General features: G+C 44.1%; 1 protein-coding gene across 3 annotated transcripts in view; it reads left to right on the forward strand.

Annotated features, from left to right (window-relative positions):
- The first annotated feature begins 424 nt into the window (after positions 1–424).
- GRM8 (glutamate metabotropic receptor 8) overlaps positions 425–18,944 on the forward strand; it is a 356,040-nt gene continuing 337,520 nt past the window's right edge. For 2 of the 3 annotated variants that reach the window (XM_037390285.1, XM_037390286.1), the window contains exons 1-4: positions 425–565; positions 861–1,120; positions 6,605–6,682; positions 7,858–8,700. In XM_037390285.1, coding sequence (XP_037246182.1) covers positions 8,191–8,700 — 510 coding nt within the window. In that variant the 5' untranslated portion in view covers positions 425–565; positions 861–1,120; positions 6,605–6,682; positions 7,858–8,190. The remainder of the gene's footprint in view (positions 566–860; positions 1,121–6,604; positions 6,683–7,857; positions 8,701–18,944) is intronic. The other variant, XM_037390287.1, reaches the window with a different exon arrangement.

The raw sequence follows: 18,944 nt of genomic DNA on the forward strand, positions 1-18,944 counted from the left end.
CCCCCCCCCCCCCCCCCCCGGCAGCCTGGGGAAACGCGGGAACTCTGCCACCCGGCATCCGAGCTGCCAGCCGGGGATGGGGCGAAAAGCGCCGGGAAGCCTCCCTTATGGCATCGATCCGATGAGGGAGGAGACAACTCCGCTGCCCGCGGAAGGTGGGATGGGGACGGAGGGTCCGCACCCCGGTGGAAGCCGCGTCAGACAGCGCCGGACCCTCCCGGTGCCCCCCCTGCCTGCTCCCGCTGCCCCACCGCCACCGCCTCAGCCCGTACTGGCTTCCTCTGCTCGGCCATCCCGCGGCAAACACTTGTCCGGGACGGCGCCCCGGCGGAGCGGGGGGGGCCGGGGGAGGGCGGTCCGGCCCCGGGCTGCCCCACGGGCGGATCCGGCGCCCGGCGGGGCGGGGCGGGGCGGGGCGGGGCGGGCGGGCCCGGGGCCGCAGCCCGCGGCGGTTGGGGATTCACATGGAGCCGCGCCGCGGAGCGCCGCCGTCTTCAGCACCAAGAACAGCTACAAGTGCGGCGCCGCGCCCCCGCCGCGCCCTGCCCGCCCCGCCGGAGCCGCGGTAAGCGCGGGCCGCGCCGTCCCGCTCCCGCCGGCGCCCGGGGTCACCGCGCCGCGGGGCGCCTGGCGGGGACAGCTCCGCCGGGGAGGGGGCCGGCCCGGGGGGCGGGGGCTGGGAGGTGTTTTCTCTCTTGGCTGTGAACGGCACGGCCGGGCCGGTGCGTGGGTCCGCCGCTGCCATTGAGCGGCGAGGCGGCAGGGGGTGGATATCGTCACGGGGGCTGAGCCACCGGTCCCAAAAAGTTGGGTTTTTTTTTTTGTGTGGGGGTTTTTTTTTTTTTTTTTTTTTTTTTTAGGCGAGGGGAGGAGGAATAAAGAAGGAGACAGCGGAGCCCGTTCGGCTTGGGTAGCCGCGAGTGTTATGCAGCACTACGGAAGCCGCTCTCCCGGATACCTGTCCCAGGCTGAGCTCCGGCATGCGAAGCTGACGCTACTGGGGGAAGCGATTTGAGACGAGGCTTGTGCAGAAATTACCTCATGCTATTCCCGATCGGCGCCGAGTATTAATTCCAGTGACCTCTACAGTAATATGGATATGCAACTCTTTTCGATCAAGGTATCTGTGCATGTGTGTGTGTCGCCTTTAGTTCTTATTTTAAGGAGAGAGGAATCCAGCAATAATGCAAGTTTTGCCTCAGCTAACGTTTTTGGGCTGGGCAATCCTCTCCGTCTGCTTCGTGGCGCCGGGGGCTTCTTTTTTTTTTTTTTTCCCCTTCTTTAATTATTTATCATTTTTATTGTCGATATCCTCCCCCAACCAGCTCTAACGAAAGAGGTCTCGGGCACGGTGCCGTCACAGCAGGGAGCAAAAAGGGAGAATGTCGGTGCTTACGAGCACTGAGATCTCCCTCTCGCCTCCTTAACTGGGGGCTCTCCCAGCCCCGAAGGGAGGGGGCACAGGGGTTCCCCCGCGCTCCCCGCCGTCCTGCTCACGTTTCGCTGACTGGGAGGGGAGAGGGGGCTCCCGCCGCCGCCCCGGTGGGACGGGGCCAGCCCTGCCCGCCGCCCTAACTTCCCTTTCGGCTCCGGGTCCGGGCGAGCCGCCGCCCGCCCGCCCGTACCGCACCGAACCGCCTGCCTTGCGGGCTTCGCTCCCTCGGCTCCGCGGGGGGACCCCCGTGTCCCTGGGATGGGAAGGGGAAGGGGGATCCCGCCGGGCTCCGGGGGCTTCCTTCCCCCAGGAGGAGGGCGAGAGGCTGCGCCGGCTTGCGGCGAGGGGTTAGCTGTCCCCGGCGTAGAGCGGCATCCCCCAGCGCTGGCATGCGTTTGTTGCGAGAACCCGAAGTGGTGGCAGGTGGATGTATATGACGCGTTTAAAAAACCCAACCCCAAAAAACAAACACCACAAACTCAAGTAATAAAAATCGATCAATGACCCAAAGTGCATGCAAATCCGGCGTTGGTGTTTTGGAGTTTGCAAGCTTCTGACCGCTGGGACCTGGGATTCATTAAAAGAGACTTAGGTTTTCATTGAGGGGGAGCAGGAGCGCATTAAAGCTGACCAGTTGATGCAAGGAGAGGAGGGAAGCACCGGCGGCTGCAAATGAAAAGCAACGCTTGTTTTTGCACCGCCGCTGGCGGAGGTGCGGTGCTCCCGGCCGGGGCTCGGGGCTAGAGGGACCGCCGGAGCCTGGGCTGCAGGCGGGAGCCCCGCATGTGCCCGCCGCCCGCCGCGCACGGCCCGCCTCGGGGGCAAGGCCGTGGGGCGAGGCAGCTCGAAGCCGTCCTGCGGCCGCTGAACGAGAGGAGCGAGGCCCCGGTGAGAGCCGCGCCAGGGCTGTGCAGGAATCCCTCAACAACGGGCGCCAGCTGGGGTACGGGTGAGCCTGGGAAGAGAAATAATAATAATAAAAAATAGCTCGGCTAAGTAAAGTGGAGAACAATAGGGGGCTCCCTTCAAGGGAGAGACGCCACGGTGATGGGCGATGGTCGGGGAGTTGCGCGAGGAGCGGCGGCTCGCCCAGCCCGGGGGGCGCTCCCCGGGCCCCTCCGCCGGGCGGTGCCGGCCGGGGCCGGGCGGGCTGCACTAGCCCTTCCCGGGGCCGAGCAAGGTGCCGGGATGCGTTAGGAGCCGAAAGGCAGCTGGGGAAGCACGGCGGAGCCGCGCGGAGAGCCGGTGCGTGGCCGGCTGTTCGCTCCCGGCGGTGCGGAGCGCGGTGCGGAGCGCGCGGGTGCGGTGCGCGACGCTGGGTGGAACGCGCAGGGTGCGGTGCGGAGTGGCGGGTGGGATGCGCGGGTGCGGTGCGGAGTGGCGGGCGGGATGCAGCGGCATGCAATGTGCGGGGCGCGGGCTGCGGTGCGGGGCTCGCCGTCACCTGCGGCCCCGGGGGACGCGGCCGCTGGCCGGGGCCGCCGGCGGGGTCGGGCGCGGACACGGGGGGCTTTCCCACTGCACGCCCCGGGGTGACACCGGGAGGCGGCTGCCTTTGGCGGGGCAGGCTGGGCAGCGCTATCAGCGCCTGCTCTGAACCCAGCTGTGCCGGCTGGGGAGCGGGAGTCTGTGGGAAGAGGGTGAAATGAAAACAAACAACAGAGGAAGCTCTCCTGGGCTGCCAGGGAAAATCTCCTTGGTCATCATTTGCCAGACCAGAGGTGAAACCAACTCTTAAAGGTGTTAATATTGATGGGGTTTATTCAGCTGTGAGAGCAGACAAGGGCAGAGGGAAGTATCGGATGCTGGTTCCTTTTTAAATATTGTAAGCTTCTGTTAGTCTCACCTGGGCAGAAGGGCCTGTGCTGGTTTTTAGCAGGGCAGCTCGTTTGGAAAATGGATATTTGCAGGGTAGAAAGTGAAGGCAGGTGCTCTGGGGTATTTGAAAAGGGGCTGATCAGGCTGAGTGGAGACCTTCCTCTCATGGTGCACTAGGAAGAAATAGTTCCTGTAAACGAGATGCCGAGGGTGATTTGCCTTGAAGTCGTGGTTATTGTGTAAAGGTTACCTCTCTGGCAGAGGCGCAGCAAATCATTACGGAAGAGCTGAGGTAGATAAGACTACTTACATCAGTGAAGAATTCTCCTGCAAGTTAGGAGTTGCCATGTCAAGGCCAAAGGTTTTCCAAATTCCCTTCTCTTGTCAGCAGAACCCATTAATCTTCTGTATGTGTCAGGCTACTGTATGCAGGTGGCAACTCTTTACTTGCTCTGTGTGGAAATTCAGCTATTTGTTCATCACTGGATGCTGTGCAGGAGAAAGAGGCAACTTTTATGAACACTAAAATGAACATTAGCAAGATAATTCTTATTTGATAGTTCAGAAGTAATGTATCAGTAGTAAAAAGTCAAAGTAATCACATTTTTGTGATTTATTTTTTCTCCTCGGAGCTTCACAATGGAAGATGCTGTTATTTTGTTTTCATTCAGTAAAACCAGATCAGTTTTGCATTGACTGGACAACCTGACATTTTGTGAAAGTAGAAATGGGTTTTTACCCTAAACTTCCTCCTTTTCTAGTTCACAGAATATTGTTTTTATTTTATTTTAGTGCAATTCCAACTGTGCTTCAAATGCAATGACAAATGAATTTTTTGGCCTCAAAGAAATTCTTAAATACTTCTCCTCAGATGTTTTTTTCCCCCCACTAAGCAGCTTTTTTTGTCCCTCAGTAAAGGGTTCATGTCTGTCTGGTTGGCAATGTCAATTTGAAAATGTTCTGTGAAGTTCAGTGAATGTGTTTTCCTCCTTATGCTGCGGAGAGTCCTGCTTGCTCTTGTGGCTGTCTTAACTGTGAGATTTTTTTAAAAACAATGTTTCCAGGTGATTGTATTGAATATTTCTATATGATTTCAGCCACGACTTCAGTGCCTGCAGAAGATGGCTCTTTCAGGAGCTTTGTTACCAAAATAGAGACATTGCCTGTATTTATTTAAGTATTTTTTATTCTTTAGACCTTTTCATCATAACTCCCATAATAAGCCTATCTCTCGGTGCAGTGAGTCTGTGGTTGGAGTAAGCGATTGGTCCAGGCACATGCTGATGCACTGACTCTGGCAACATGGTATCAAAACACCCAACCTTCAGTACCAAATATCTGATAAAGCTGAATGATTTTATAAAGGAAGCAATTTCAGAACCAGACACTACATGCAGAAGTTTCCATGTCCCCTGTCTTGCAGTACCCCGCCTCCTTAGGTTTAAAAATAAATATATATTCTAGCAGAACAAGTGGAGGTTTGTGCTGAAATACTGACTTTAAAAATAGAAATATGTTCTGATAATGCCAGATATTTTTAATGAATTAAACCCAAGAGAAGCATGTATTCCAAGGTGACTGGAAGAGAGGCTTTGTGGTGTACTTACTCTTGGACTGTGCTGGGGAAATGTGCGAATTTCTTCTCTGAAGTCATGTTTCCAGTGAACACCAACTACTACAGTGGGGAACCTGGTAAATTGAGAATATATCTGCATTAATTCGAACTTTTATGGTCAATTGGAAAAGGACGATGGACTTTGAATGAAGTCTCTGCTCATGAGGAAAGTTCATTCAGGCTTTATAGCCCAGAGGCCCATGCTTTTTCAATAAAATTCATTGATAAAAATGGAGTTCATTTAGATCAGATGCTTTCTGCTTAGCTACACAAGCTTACAACATTCTGTAAAAGTTAGTATCAATCAATATATGAAAAGCAGTGTGGCATGAATAAATTAGGCAGTGTAATAGAAGCTTTTATTTCTTAGGTAACATAAAAAAAGACTAAAAGGTCTTAAATTTTTAAAAAGAACATTTTAAAATTTTATTTCTCTTTTATAGACAAGCTGTGGACACTTGCAGCAAAGAAACATACCTTCTCATGAAAACATGCAAGCTGAGGCAGAGCAATTAGTGCTTATATAGACTATAATGTTGAAAAATGCTTATTATCAATTCCTTTAACTTTCATTCGGTTCCAGATAAGGTACTGGACTGAGGATACTGGGCTCACTGTAGTTTCTCCGTTGTTGTTGGAATTTGGGTTGCAATAGATGAATGCATCACTGTTTGTTTGTAGAAAGACTGACAGTTGTTTTACTTTGTGGGAGTTCTTTGGCTGTAAGGAATTGACCTGAGGCTGGGAAAGAGAAAAAGCAGCATTTCTTTCCTTCATGAATATTTTCATTTTTTCAGTGGTGCTTTCTTGTTCTCTGTAGACTGTTAAGTAAGAATAGTCTTATCCTTTATTCCCTTGGAGAATTGCTCCCTGTATGGGTGGTACATACATGCATAGACTAATGATTTGGTTGTTCATTGTGGAACCAGAAAGGAAATTGTCTCCATGTCTATTTTAGGGGTAGCTACAACTTTTACTATTTACTATTTTGAACCCCTTGTTTTTGTACTGAGGCAATCAAGACAACAGATGGTTGAGGCTAGTTAGTAGTTCATACAATCTTTTCTCTATAGTGTGGGCCATATAAGAAGCACCCCATGGGGCTGGATCAACTCTCACAGTGATGTTACTCAAGTTTCTCCATTTGCGACTGAGTCTGAGTTTGGCTCGTGGGGCTGAAGCTACAGCAGTTTTGTAAACTATGTGCCCAAAAGAAGCCAAAGGAGAACGATGGGATTATTGCATCAAACAGCACAGACTGTTTGATTTAGGTTCAACCCTGAGCCAAATCCAAGCAAAACTAAATGTTAAGAGGCACCAAAAGTCCTGTGTGCTGCTGTTCCCAACTGCAGTGATTTTACTCGCTTCCATTTCACGTTTCATTTTCAAGTCGTTGCTCTGTTACCAAATCACAGTGAGATACCTTTACATTCAATGGAAGACTTTCCATTGTACATCTTTTTCTTAGGTCTTTGAATAGCCAATATTTAAAATCTCTTCTTCAGCTCTTGTGAACTTAGTATTATCATTTGGGGAAAAATGTAACAAAATAAATGTAAGAAGGGGATGATCAGTTTAAAGCATCATTAAACCACGTTTTCAGCTTTGTTATCACATAATGTATAAAAATCTTGTGGAAAATAATTCAAAATGTCTTTGAAAAACAGTATAGTTGTCTGCAACTGTCTTCTAATTTTGTTTATAATTGTCTTCTAATTTGATCATATTTTTGGTAGGAACCAGTCAGATCACTAGAGACAAAGTACATATCTACAGATGAGCCAGTTGCCTGGATTTTCTGTATAGGCAATGAGGTAGGCACTTGTTCAATGTGATCAATTTCATAATAAACAAAACTTTTTTAAAGAAAAGAACTGGATAAATTGCACCCTAAGACATCCACTGCTTTCCATAGCCTATCACAGATGCTTAGAGAGACTGGCTTAGATGCAGTAGCCCACAGTGTGCCCATCTAGTTATCAGGTAAAATTAGTTCTCCCTCTCCTCTTCTCAGAGGTCTAAAAATTTATTCAGACGTGTAATTCTGTTAAACATTGAAATAAATAAATGTCACTTGAGAATTAAAGTGGGGTCAATTTAGACATATTTATAACAGTCAGGCAGGTGTTTAGATATGTAAGCTGAAATCCTGATCTTGTTAAAATCAGTGGGACTTCTCCAGATGTCAGCAGGGGCGCAACTTTGTTCCTACTTAATGTGGTCCAAATGCAAGCAGAGAATAGAGACCTTGTTAACGCTGGACCTCAGCTCAAGTGAAATGTCGGAAAGAGCATACTGGATGTTCAGCTGGTTTCCTAACAGAATGCATTCTCCTCTTTTTGATTAAGAAATCAGCTACCTTTTCACGAAAGTAATTTAGTGTTAGAAATGATCTGAAAGGCATTTTAGATATATGGTAAGCCCAGAAAAAAAGTGAATTCCACTGGAGAAATAATCAGTTTAATATCCAAATGAATTGAATGCGCTTCTATTGCAGCAGCTGAAGAGCGTACTTAAATTCAGGAGCCTTGATTACTCAATTGTCAGAAATGGAACCTCTCCGTGAGTGAGAGTGTTAGTAGTTAATCCACTTCTATAGGCTGGAACAGAATGATACAGCAAAACAGAAAATACAATGTGTTGCAGATCAAATCTGTTTCTGGATGTCATGCCATGTGAAGGTAAATACAAATTACTGGTTGGAATTTGAACACCAAGCTAAGTTTAGTTCCCCTGATTTGGCTTTTGCTCTGCTGGTATCATCAATTTCCTGGCTTGTAGTACAGCACAGCCAGGTGTTCAAATTCACAGAAGGCCAGGAATTACTCCCTTAAAGAATATGAAAAATAAAATGTAGGTGATGTAACTCGTATTCAAAAGTAAATAAACTGTATGACAGGTATAAAACTGCTGAACGAAATGGTATTTCTCACTGTTTCTTTTGTTGTTGTGTTGTTTTTTTTTTCTTTCTTTTTTCTTTTTTTCCCAGAAGTACCTCAGCTGTAGGGCAAAATACAAGGACACAAGCTACTGACCTCCTCTTAACAGCAGGACCAGACATACTACCCTACACTTCACCATCAATTAAGAGCAATTGAAAACCTCTCAGAAAACCTGATCAACTAATAACATCAGCGGACATCTTTTGTAAAACACGTTTTATGTACTTCTGCTGAGATCCTTTTTCTACCTACCACATGGTTCTATATTACTTACTGGGCACTGATGGTAGCCTCCAGAAAGTGCAGCTTCAAATGGTCACCCTCATCCTTTAGCAAGAAGAAAATCTGGATACTGGATAGCAACAACGTCTTCAGAGAAAATGGTATACGAAGGAAAACGATTAGTTTCCTGCCATTGTTTCTTCCTGTTAGCAGCCAAATTCTACTGGATACTCACCCTGATGCAAAAAACTCATGGCCAGGAATATGCTCACTCCATCCGACTGGATGGGGACATCATCTTGGGAGGACTGTTCCCTGTTCATGCAAAAGGGGATAGAGGGGTGCCTTGTGGTGAGCTCAAGAAGGAGAAAGGGATCCACAGACTAGAGGCAATGCTGTATGCAATTGATCAGATTAATAAAGACCCTGATCTTCTTGCCAATATCACCTTAGGTGTCCGGATCCTTGACACGTGTTCCAGGGACACTTACGCGTTGGAGCAGTCCTTAACATTTGTGCAAGCATTGATAGAAAAAGATGGTTCAGATGTGAAGTGTGCTAATGGTGACCCACCTATTTTCACTAAGCCAGACAAGATATCAGGTGTGATAGGTGCTGCAGCAAGTTCTGTGTCCATTATGGTCGCAAATATTTTAAGACTTTTTAAGGTAAGGAACATTTTCTATCGTTCTTTTAAATTTCAAGCACAATGAAATAAATGTGGTGATTGTGTTGTGTTACCTTCAAAAAAGAAAAGGCTTTTCCAGATTCAGAAATCCGAAATGGTTTGTTTGCCCTTTCAAAGCAAAGGGGGACCCCCCCGCCCCAAACAAAAAAGGAGTGATTTTAGACGCTAATTTAAGGTGCCAAATGCCAATTTTGAAGCACATTTTAACTCTTTAAGGATTTGCATTCTTATTTTTTTGTTACTCACATTTACTCCATATTGAGCATTTATGCTCATCAAAACTAGGCTGAGATTGATTTTCCAAGTTTCCAGGAGAATGAAATATAACGTTTAAACACAAATACATTTGTAGGAGGGCCAGATAATTTCCCTACATAGGAAGATGTGCCAGTGATAGTCTAGTCCTATTGATGGGCATGTCTAGCCAAATACATTGTACTGAAATATCTTTGATTTCCTTGAAATCTTAACTTCCCCTGTTTTTTTACAAGGTGATTTTTTTTTTTTTCCAGACTTTGCTATCACTTTGTGAGAGATTACTTTTGAACAACAGTTGCACTGGCATTTCCTTCCATGTACTTTATTAAGCTCTGACATAAATAATGGAAAAGTAAACCTGCCACTTTCAAACTTGCTAAGTTAGATGGGAAGATGAACACATTCTAATCAATCAACTTGGCTGGAACAGATCAGGCAGCAGATATTTAATTTTTAATCCTGTGCAATGGCAAACAGATGATGGTGGGTTGAGCACTTGTTTCTACACACAGAACAACTAACTTTTGTCTGAATGTATTACTGTCCTACTGTTGTTCAGACTTGTTCCTTCTGTTCAGAAATCTTGCCTTATGTTCTATAGCTTCACAACCACTGAAGACTGTTTCTTTGACTTTGGTGGAGAAGCTTCTGGTAATGTTATATATTACTGTTATGTATTTTGAAGAGTGTTGCACTTTTTTTCTAATTGTTGTAACTGAGAGATGAATTAGAAGTAAGGAAATATTGGATTTTTTTTTTTTAAGGTTTCCTAAATTGGCAAAGACTGTTTCAGTCATGAAATTCTCTTTAAATGGGGATTTTTGTCCTTCCTTTTGGTTCTCCCATAAAGGGGATAATGGTGGATTTACAGTTCAGCGGAGGAACAAAGTGCCTGCTGGTTTGTGGTTAGGTGTTCATCAGAATCTCAGAACTGTTCCTAGCTGCAGTTACTGCACAGGTTTGATAGTAGTGGACGTGTTCCAGCCATTCATTTTCTTGTCAAAATCAAATACACAAAACTAAGCTAAGACTTAAAAGTGTTCTATATGGAGAACACCTCTGGAGCCATGCCCAGTGGTGGAGACCTGTCGTTCCTGGGAACAATCATGCATATTGTGGGAAGTGTCTATTTGTAATTTCACATCCTTTCTTGAAGTTGTGTTACCCTATTAAATAACGCGTAGATCTGAAGTAATGATAGATGGAAAAGACACTTTAATACTTATCATAATGCAAGGCCTCATAGACGCTGACTTATACCCAGTTTTGAGTTGAATGCAGGGCTGTAGACTGATTTAAGAAACTAAGCCTTGTAAGACATGAATTAACTGTGAATTAAGAGCAGTAAGAAGGAGAGATGCCTATGAATTGTCTAAGATAGCAGCAATTTGTCTTCTGAAACCATGACAGCTACCTCCTGATTTCCATTATGCAATAAGATTGCAAATAACGTTCTACTGCAGTCTTAATCAATACAGGGTCATGTGATATCCCTCTGGGGAAAGATCTTATTTACCCATTTAATTGATGTAACACAGCTGCTGGCAAAAGGAGGAGACATCTCTTTTAGTTTTAATTATAGATCCTGCACAAATATTCTTAATAACATAAAAAATGACAAATTATACCCTTTAACATCTGATGTTGGACCTGCATCTGAAGTCTTTTTTTATACCTTCATCTTAGGAATAGATCTGTATCTCTGCATGAGTAAAGGCTTCTGGGTAAGGCCCTCAGTTAGCAGCACTGTAGAAACCATTCACAGTGGTTGTAGTCAAGAGGATTAATAAATTAAGGGCCATTTGCCAGAAATATAGAAGTATAACCCAGTCTGGGATTGTACTGAGACCAAAGACATGTGCTGAAATTCTTAGCTGCTGGATCCCCCCACAGCTCTGCAGCTAAGGACCAGGACGCAGGTCCATACTCACAAAGGCTCCAGGTATGAAATTGTGTTTACTGTATCTTGATATATGCCCAGGTGGGGCACTCGGCTGGTGTAAATGCTTTGTAAGGTCAGTGATGACCATCATGGAAATGCCTTTTTCCATTATATTCAAGACGAGTGCGATTTATCCATATTTCTGTCTTAACAGTTCTATTTAGCAAGTTGAACCTGTAATTTTACGTTCAGTATTGCTTTAATATCTGCTTTGAAGTTCCTAAATGTCAGACCTACATACTTCTTGAGAACATGGTTATCCAGTAAAATTTTAATCTGTGATGAAATTGTGAGAAGTATATCACTCAGCGTGAATACACAAAGATAGCCTAAGAAATGTTATGCTGAGCAGCTCATATTTTCAAGCTGCTATTTTTCTTTTTATTGCCATTTCCCCCCTTTCTTTTATTGATTTTTACAACATAAAGCACACAGAGCAATAGTCCTAGCTGATGATCTGGTGAATAACATAAACTGATTGATAGTCACGGCATCCTTTTATCTAAGTGTTTTCATGAGAAGAGGGGAGAGGAGGGCATCACAGAAAATGACCTTGATCTATAGAGTCTCCTGGTCAAAAGGCTCACGTTGATTTCTTCTCTGTCCTCTCTCCTTTTGTGAATTTCCAGGCACACCACTGCTTAGCAGGTGATTTTCTGTAGGTCTTACCCTACAGTAGGTCCGAAACATTAAGGTTCAAATTTGGACAGCCTTCAATTTCACATGTTGATGTTTTTATACCTTTCAGAGGCACTTTACATACAGGAAACACTTGTTCAAGGAATTAACTGTTTGAAAGTAGACCTGTTATTCCTTGATTATTGTAAGGAGGCTGCTTTTTGCCTTATACTACTCTGGTGCTTGATGCAAAAATATTGTACAAAAGCTTTCAGAATTTGGAGATGGTCTTGCTACAAATGTAGTGGAAAAGGAAGGGACCTTCAGAGGCGAGCACAGGACTGTGCTAGGTCGCTGCCCACTTAAACAGTTCTTTATGGATCTCAGGACACATTGCCCCAACTTGAAGTTGCAGGCTTTTGAAGTGTTTTTTATCAGAGAATGATAGGAGTGGGTTGCTTCACAAGGGAAATTGAGACAGGAACCAGGGGAACAGCAAGGCAAGAAAGGCCTGAATGAGAAGAACAAAACAGGTCTGTCCACGTAACCAGGTTCAGCCAACAGTCCAGTGATTGCCAGACAAGTCCATAGCAGTGGGGCAGGACCAAGGCCAGCCAAGAAGTCAGGTCGGGAAGGTGAGGTCATGATCAGCAAGGTGGGAGGCCAGCAGCATGTCTTCAAGCAGGAGCTAAGGGCAAGGGCCAGAGCTGAGACGCAGCTGCCAAGCAAAGAAGGTAGACAGAGGTCCTGATGAGGCTTCTCACTGCTCTTCCTCACAACTTAGCTCTTTTCCTGGGCTGATCCAGGGTCACGAGTCTGCACCATAGTGGAGGTGACCTTGAACACATGGAGCCAAATCCAGGGCTAGGGAAGGGAGGGTGCTGCAGAGCCAGTTGGTGCATTCAGGGCCTTGGCAGTTTTTTAGAATTTCCCATGGCAGTGATTGTAGAAAAAGGATGGACAGGCATGGGCCAGCCTCTTTCCTTTCTTCTGGTGCACCAGGAGCTGCTTTTTCCTCTGGGTAACAGAAAGTGATGTTGGTGTGTGGTTTTTTTCAGTCTAGAAATCCTGCTGGGTTTCTGTTTAACTAGTTGGATCTATGGAGGGGCTGGCTATCTCAGATGGCCAGCTCTCACTAGCACAAAGGCAACCTTTCTATGAGCTTGATCAGTCAAAACCTTACTCTTAGACCACTCCTTGGCTTTCTTTCACTGAAATTTTGGCTTCCTGTAGGGTGCTCAGGCGCATCCAGGTGGTATCCTTTAGCTGGTTTGTGTGATGCTCCTAAGCATCTGGGTTGTTCCCAGCCCCTCAAAACCTGGCCTGGAGGAAACAAGAGACTCTGTAACTTAACTCACTTCATGTTTTATTTCCCTGTATTCAAAGTTTCTACTAGTTTAATAACTGAATAACTCATGTCAATGGTTAAAGTCTGCTGCAAAAAAGAGACACATTTGTTTTCGCTAGTGTCCTCCCATCCAAAAACCTCACGCTATTTCTGAACTCCTTGGTACACTCCATCTGTCACCTTCACACATCTTCTAGCCAATGTCACACTAGGTGCAGCCTAGGGATGACGGTTTGCATGTGAATTGGGATGGGTGGACAGCATGCTTGGTGAATTTTGATCTTAAGCTCTTCTGTATGTATTTATGTACAGGCATATAGAGCCAAAATATTCATCAACAGTTTTATTACTTTCCTTGCCTTGCTTTGCCTGGCTTTTTGCCTTGCTTTGCCTTGCCTTCTGTTTTCTCTTTTCTCAAGACCAAATTACTTATTTTCTCTTTTTGGTCAAATTCCTTTCTTGCTGCATCACTGTAATCCACTTTAATAGCTGCTGTCTGGAGGGACGAATACTCACTTCACGCACATTTGCCTTATACATTTCATAATCATTTACCTCTTCAGAAGCACAAGTACAAATGGCATTATGGAGTTACTCTTTCAACTTCACGTGCAGTTATCCATAATGCAAGGGGTAGTTTCTTTGTAAATCTAGATGTGAATATATTATTTCCCTCAGCATTTTGTTTATTTGCTTTGAATGTTTCCTTGCCTTATTTTGGGTTTTAGTGTGTATCTTTGGCTGGTAGCCTTGTGCAGCTACCAGAGCTGTACCTGGATGATGCTTTTTTAAGGCTTGGTTGCAGGTCTTTTTACATTTGGCTGCCATTTGGCACTTTTGCTGCCTTGTGTTCCAGACCTGCACAAAACAGCAGACAGGCCTCCCAGAAATGGGGGGATTACCGCTGTGCAGAGGCTAACCTCACTGAACTTCAGAAATACAGGGCTATGTATTTATTTGTGGTAATAGAGTGCTTCTCATGATTGAAGGGAATATGATGTAAACAAAACATAATAACGTTTTCCCAAACAATCTCAGAGATACTTTGTGAGGCAACCTGAGCCATACACAGATCCTGGTCCTGACTCTGTATCTATGGAGATTTTTGCACCTCATGAGCGTTGCTGGCTTCAGAGGCTCTAGGGGGATGCAGGAGTGTGTGTGTTCCATGTGAGCCTTTCCATAGTGGAAGAGCTTTACCATATACTTCACAAGAAGAGAACAACAGACTCAGGAATTTTACTTAACATATTCACTTTCATTAATAAAAAATGTTCTGCACTGATTAAAATGTATCATTTTTCTGTTCACTGTTACACTATGTTTGTCAATAACATTTTCTTCTGCATAGCATTTGAAATTTGGAATAGGATATTTTTTTTTGTTGGTTAAAGCATATGTGGAAAGTCATGTGTGAAGTGTGAAGAAAAATTGTTGTTAGTAGGGAGAAGATAACTGAAACATTTTGAAGTCAGCTCTTGAGATGAACAGATTTGTTTTACTTTTGTTCTAGATAATATTTGCACTTTCTGAATCATTTTTAATTATCAAAGGAACCCATTGCCAATGCATCCTGTTTAATTTTGCAGTGTTATTTGTAGCTTATGACAAGCGTATATCTGTTTAGTGCCTAAGCATCTTGTCATGTTATTGCTGGAAAATACCATTATAATAATTCAAATTTTTCTTCCCCCCCGCCCCCCCAATTCGGCTTCTTTTACAGAGAAACAACATTCATATCTATATTTCCATAGTAGTAGATACTTGATTATGCAAAAAAACTTTAATTCAACCATGATTCTTATGTCAGTACCAAGTTAAATGTGTTATGGTCAAGAAAAGCAAACACCATGTCAATACCAAGATAAAATTATAGGTACTACAGATATTTTGCAAGCATCAATAATGAAACTGTTGGGAAATTTTTTAGTTGCAGCCAGAGGAAATAATAGGTTTTCAGATTCTGTGAAAACTGCTAGGACTGATTAACATCAAATTTTATTTGTGCTAAACTGCTTGAGGCAAGGGAGTACAAAAGCAACTTGATGCATTCATTTAGTATTTTACAGTATGTTAGTTCCTTAAATATTCCTTTAAAGGTTTTATATTTTCAGTCTTCTCCTATTCCTGGATGGAGTTCTAGGTAGGGGTTAGAGCAAAGGGGCAATCTGGTTTTCTGTATTATTTTCCATGTTTGTCATTGGTTTGCTACAAGGCTTTGAGAAGCATCTCTTGACCTTTTTGTGCTTCTCTTTTGTCATTTTGATTTGTTTGTATTTAACCATTTCACAGGAACAATTGGAGGCTTGATTAACATCTATTAAGTGTTTTAAGACGTCTCTCCTGTTTTTGTAGGCAAGATGAAGCTGTCTACAATGTTGAGGTTTTTATGTCATTCCATAATCACAGTATGTGAGCACCCTACAAAGAAACTGCAGCTATTAAAGACCAACAGTCTGATTTTCTTTCTACTTTCCCAGTGGGCGTTGGTGCTATATATATACACGTGTGTGTGCGCGTATATATATGCACTATATATGTACACACACACGTACAAAACTTTCCCTCACATGAAGGGAATATGCAGTGAGAATTATTTCACCTTTTCATGGTTTTGCTGAGTTCCTACCACTGTATTAGGGTTGTTGGTATGTGACAGAAGCCCCTGAATTATTTGTTAAATAGTACCTATATTAATATAGATATCAGTCATCATTTAGCAAATGAAAAAAAAATAAAAGGCTGAGAGGAGTCTAGCAGTAACAAGAATTTACTTAAGCACAAAGCCACAAATGCTACAGGCTTTTTTAAAGATCTTGTTAATAGAGGCATGTTTTATGTCTCTGCTAGTAAACAATACATACCTGGCATAATTCTCTGGCACTGAGGCCAGCTGACACAGACAATCCACACCCTTATCATAAACTCCTTTATTCCCCCAAAACATGAGGCTGCATGCACATTGCTGGGAGGGAATGATTCCTGACCCATGCTGACTTCTGAAGGCTGTCTGGAAACCGGGAGGCTTGGCTGGCACAGGTCGCGGCTGAGTTATGGACCAGCCTGACAGTCTAGCAGTGGAGGCAGCTGAGCTGTTGCTGAGGGATGTGCTCTGAAATGATGTGATTTACCAGTGTAGACATCGCTGCTGCTTTCTCAGGACAGAGCTCCTCTGCTTCTATGTCATGCTGAAGCAAAGCCAATGCACTGCAAGGATCGTTGGTGCTGTTTCAGTGTTTTAGTACAGCGATGTTAGTTTTATTAGCCATGATGAGAACTACATTAAGGCACTTTTTTCCCTTGTGGATAAGTGTTTCAGTATGGTGACAGCTGTGCAATATGAATGGTCCTGTATTCTGACTGTCATCAGAAACCAGGCACTATTGTGTGTTACATCCAACTGGTAGACTTTGTGGGTTTGTGTATTTCCATCGTTATTTTCCCTAAAGCACTTTGTGTTTTTAGGATTAAACTGGTTTAGAGTGCTTAAGTGTATATCCTTGTGTCCCCTAGCATTTGTCAGAGAGAAATAGTCATCCAAACAAAAGTCTTCCTGAAGGACTCTAATTCCACATCAATGAATTCAATAGCCAAGAGCAAAATGCTCCTCTGGGCTGGGATCTACATATGCTCCCAGCAAGATATTATGTCCCCTATCCTTCTGACAGGACAATTAAGCATTTAAGTGAGACCTTAAATTAAGAGGCTGTTTGCCCTTGGCTGTCTGTGTCCTCAATAGAGAGAGTAGAATGCTTTCAGAGGGGGACTGGATCAGGTTGATGAGTGTGGATGCATCTTTCATGTTTACAGAAAGATGATGGGTTGATGCGTGCTTGTGCTTTCACTAGACAGAACCTCTTACTGGAAGGCTTTGGAAGCCTTGCATGGAGGAGATAAGTGGTTCTGTACACATTTATAAGACCAATAAGGGCGGTGCCAGTTTTTTTAATTCTTTTCTCACCTTCCTGTAGGAGGAATCTTCTTAATCTCCTTTTCTCTTCCATTTCCTACCTGCTCTGTTTTTTCTCTCTTGTTGTCTTAAGAAAAGCTACTTTTGACCACTGTTCCTAGTATTTTTCTAGTGAGTATTTCATTCCATAGTCTCCAAACAAAATTTTTTTTCAGACATGCTGAATAAGCAAGGCTCTGACTGGATCTCAGTTTCCATAGGTAGTGAGGATGAGTGGGTCAGCAGGAGGAAGAGCTGGAGTCTGGGCAGCTTATGAGTGGGACCTAGCTATGGGGATAACAGAAAATAAGGGAAATGCTTGTTGAGAGATTGAGCCCTAAAGGGACAAGGGTCTCTCCTTTTTACCTCATTGTAGGACTTCTTGTCTGGCACTTTAGATAGATACTTGGCTCTAATTCTTCTCTGAAATAAATTATTTCTGATAACAGTGCTGAGATATGCCATTATATTGCAAGATTTCTCTTCCTACTGTATTTTTTTTCATAGCTTGAGACTGTGGAATAGGAGCAAAAGTGATTTCTCTGAGCTGGAATAATACATATTTCGAGTTTTGGCTTATGTTCTTTCATAGAAGATGCCTCCAGCATTCAGTTGCATAGCAGCAGTATTTGTACAGGCAGAATTAGAATCTTTATTCCTTCTTCACTGGTACATTTATGCACATGGCTCTTCTATAAACTTAAAAATAGCAGAAGGGGGATAGCCCATTTTGGGTATCATTCTACAAAAAGCTCCTAACAACTTCCATTAGATTTTTACTTTGATAGTGGCTCTGTCACATTTAAAATGCCATTACAATCTTCTTCCAGGCTGGGTAAAATCTTGTCAAGCAACTGCACTGCATTATGGTAGCACTGATCCCCCACGGTAATTTTTACTTTTATTCAGATATATCTTCTTTGTTTTTTGTTTGTAAGGTCTTTCGAAATATTAAGGTCTTAAGGAAAAGTTGTCAACACAGTTATACTTAGGCTGTTCATTAGAGAAACTTTTAGAAGAGGCTATGGATCCTGCAATAGTTCTCCCCGCCTGACACTTCCAAAACAAAGCCCAAGAAAAAGAGAGAAGAAAAGGATTGCTTTCTTGCCATTCTTCTTTCTTCTTTTGGTGCCATAGGTATGCTTTGCTATTATCAATAGTGCTGAAACACAGAAAGTCCCCTTCCAGAAATGCTGATTTCCTTGAGGGCTGCCATCTAGAGAAGGACTCACCAGACTAGCAGGTGTGTCGTATGAATGCAGGGGAAGTCACAGGAGGTCTCAAGACTTGCCTATTCAGGTGATACGTGAAAGGATTATTAAGTGAAGTGGAGCATGGGCTGAAATGTTGAAATGGACTGCTATAGAAAACAATACACGCTGGCTAATAATAGAAAGGAGGGAATACGTAATGCATGTATGAGTGCTTTTGTACCTGTGTGTTCGCTATGTTATTATATTACCATGAATTGCTGATTGTGGACTCTGGACTACACAGTCCAAGGAAACTTTCAAGGCAGCAGTGTGGGAGAAAAGAACGTACCTTGGTAATTCCAAGACAAGGAACTCATTTACCATTAGGAGCAGCATAAAAAACACTGGAGATTCAGACTGTGCTCGTCGCAATTGTGTCTGGGACCAAACAAAAACATGTCCCACAGAAGGAGTCAAACAGGCTGTCAGGGCTGATATCTTGCACTGAATAGAAAGTGCAAAGGCCTGGGAATCCCAGGACTGCAGAAGGCTTGCTGTAGGGGCACCACTTGGTTTAGGATTCCGATATCTGGCTTCTGCCAAGTTCAGGAGCAGCAGATGAGTCACGTAAATGACTCCATTTTTCTGTAGCCAGCTGGATAGGACCTGTCTGTTGAATTCTGCTTACTCAAAAGGGAAAGAAAGTCTGATATTTTGTCACTTTTAGTTTTCTTTAAATGAGGAAGAATCCCTTGGACAGCAATGAATTCCAGGGAAGCCAGTGAATACCACTGTAAAACTGGATTTATCCAGAAGCAAATAATGTCCTATATCCATGCAATATTTCATCCTGTTGGTATTGCTGTCCTTAGGCTTTCTATTCCAGTACAGGTGTTCAACAGGTGCGTAACAAAAG

This window comes from Falco rusticolus, chromosome 5, assembly GCF_015220075.1.
Source record: "Falco rusticolus isolate bFalRus1 chromosome 5, bFalRus1.pri, whole genome shotgun sequence".
In the NCBI taxonomy this organism is placed as follows: Eukaryota; Metazoa; Chordata; class Aves; order Falconiformes; family Falconidae; genus Falco; species Falco rusticolus.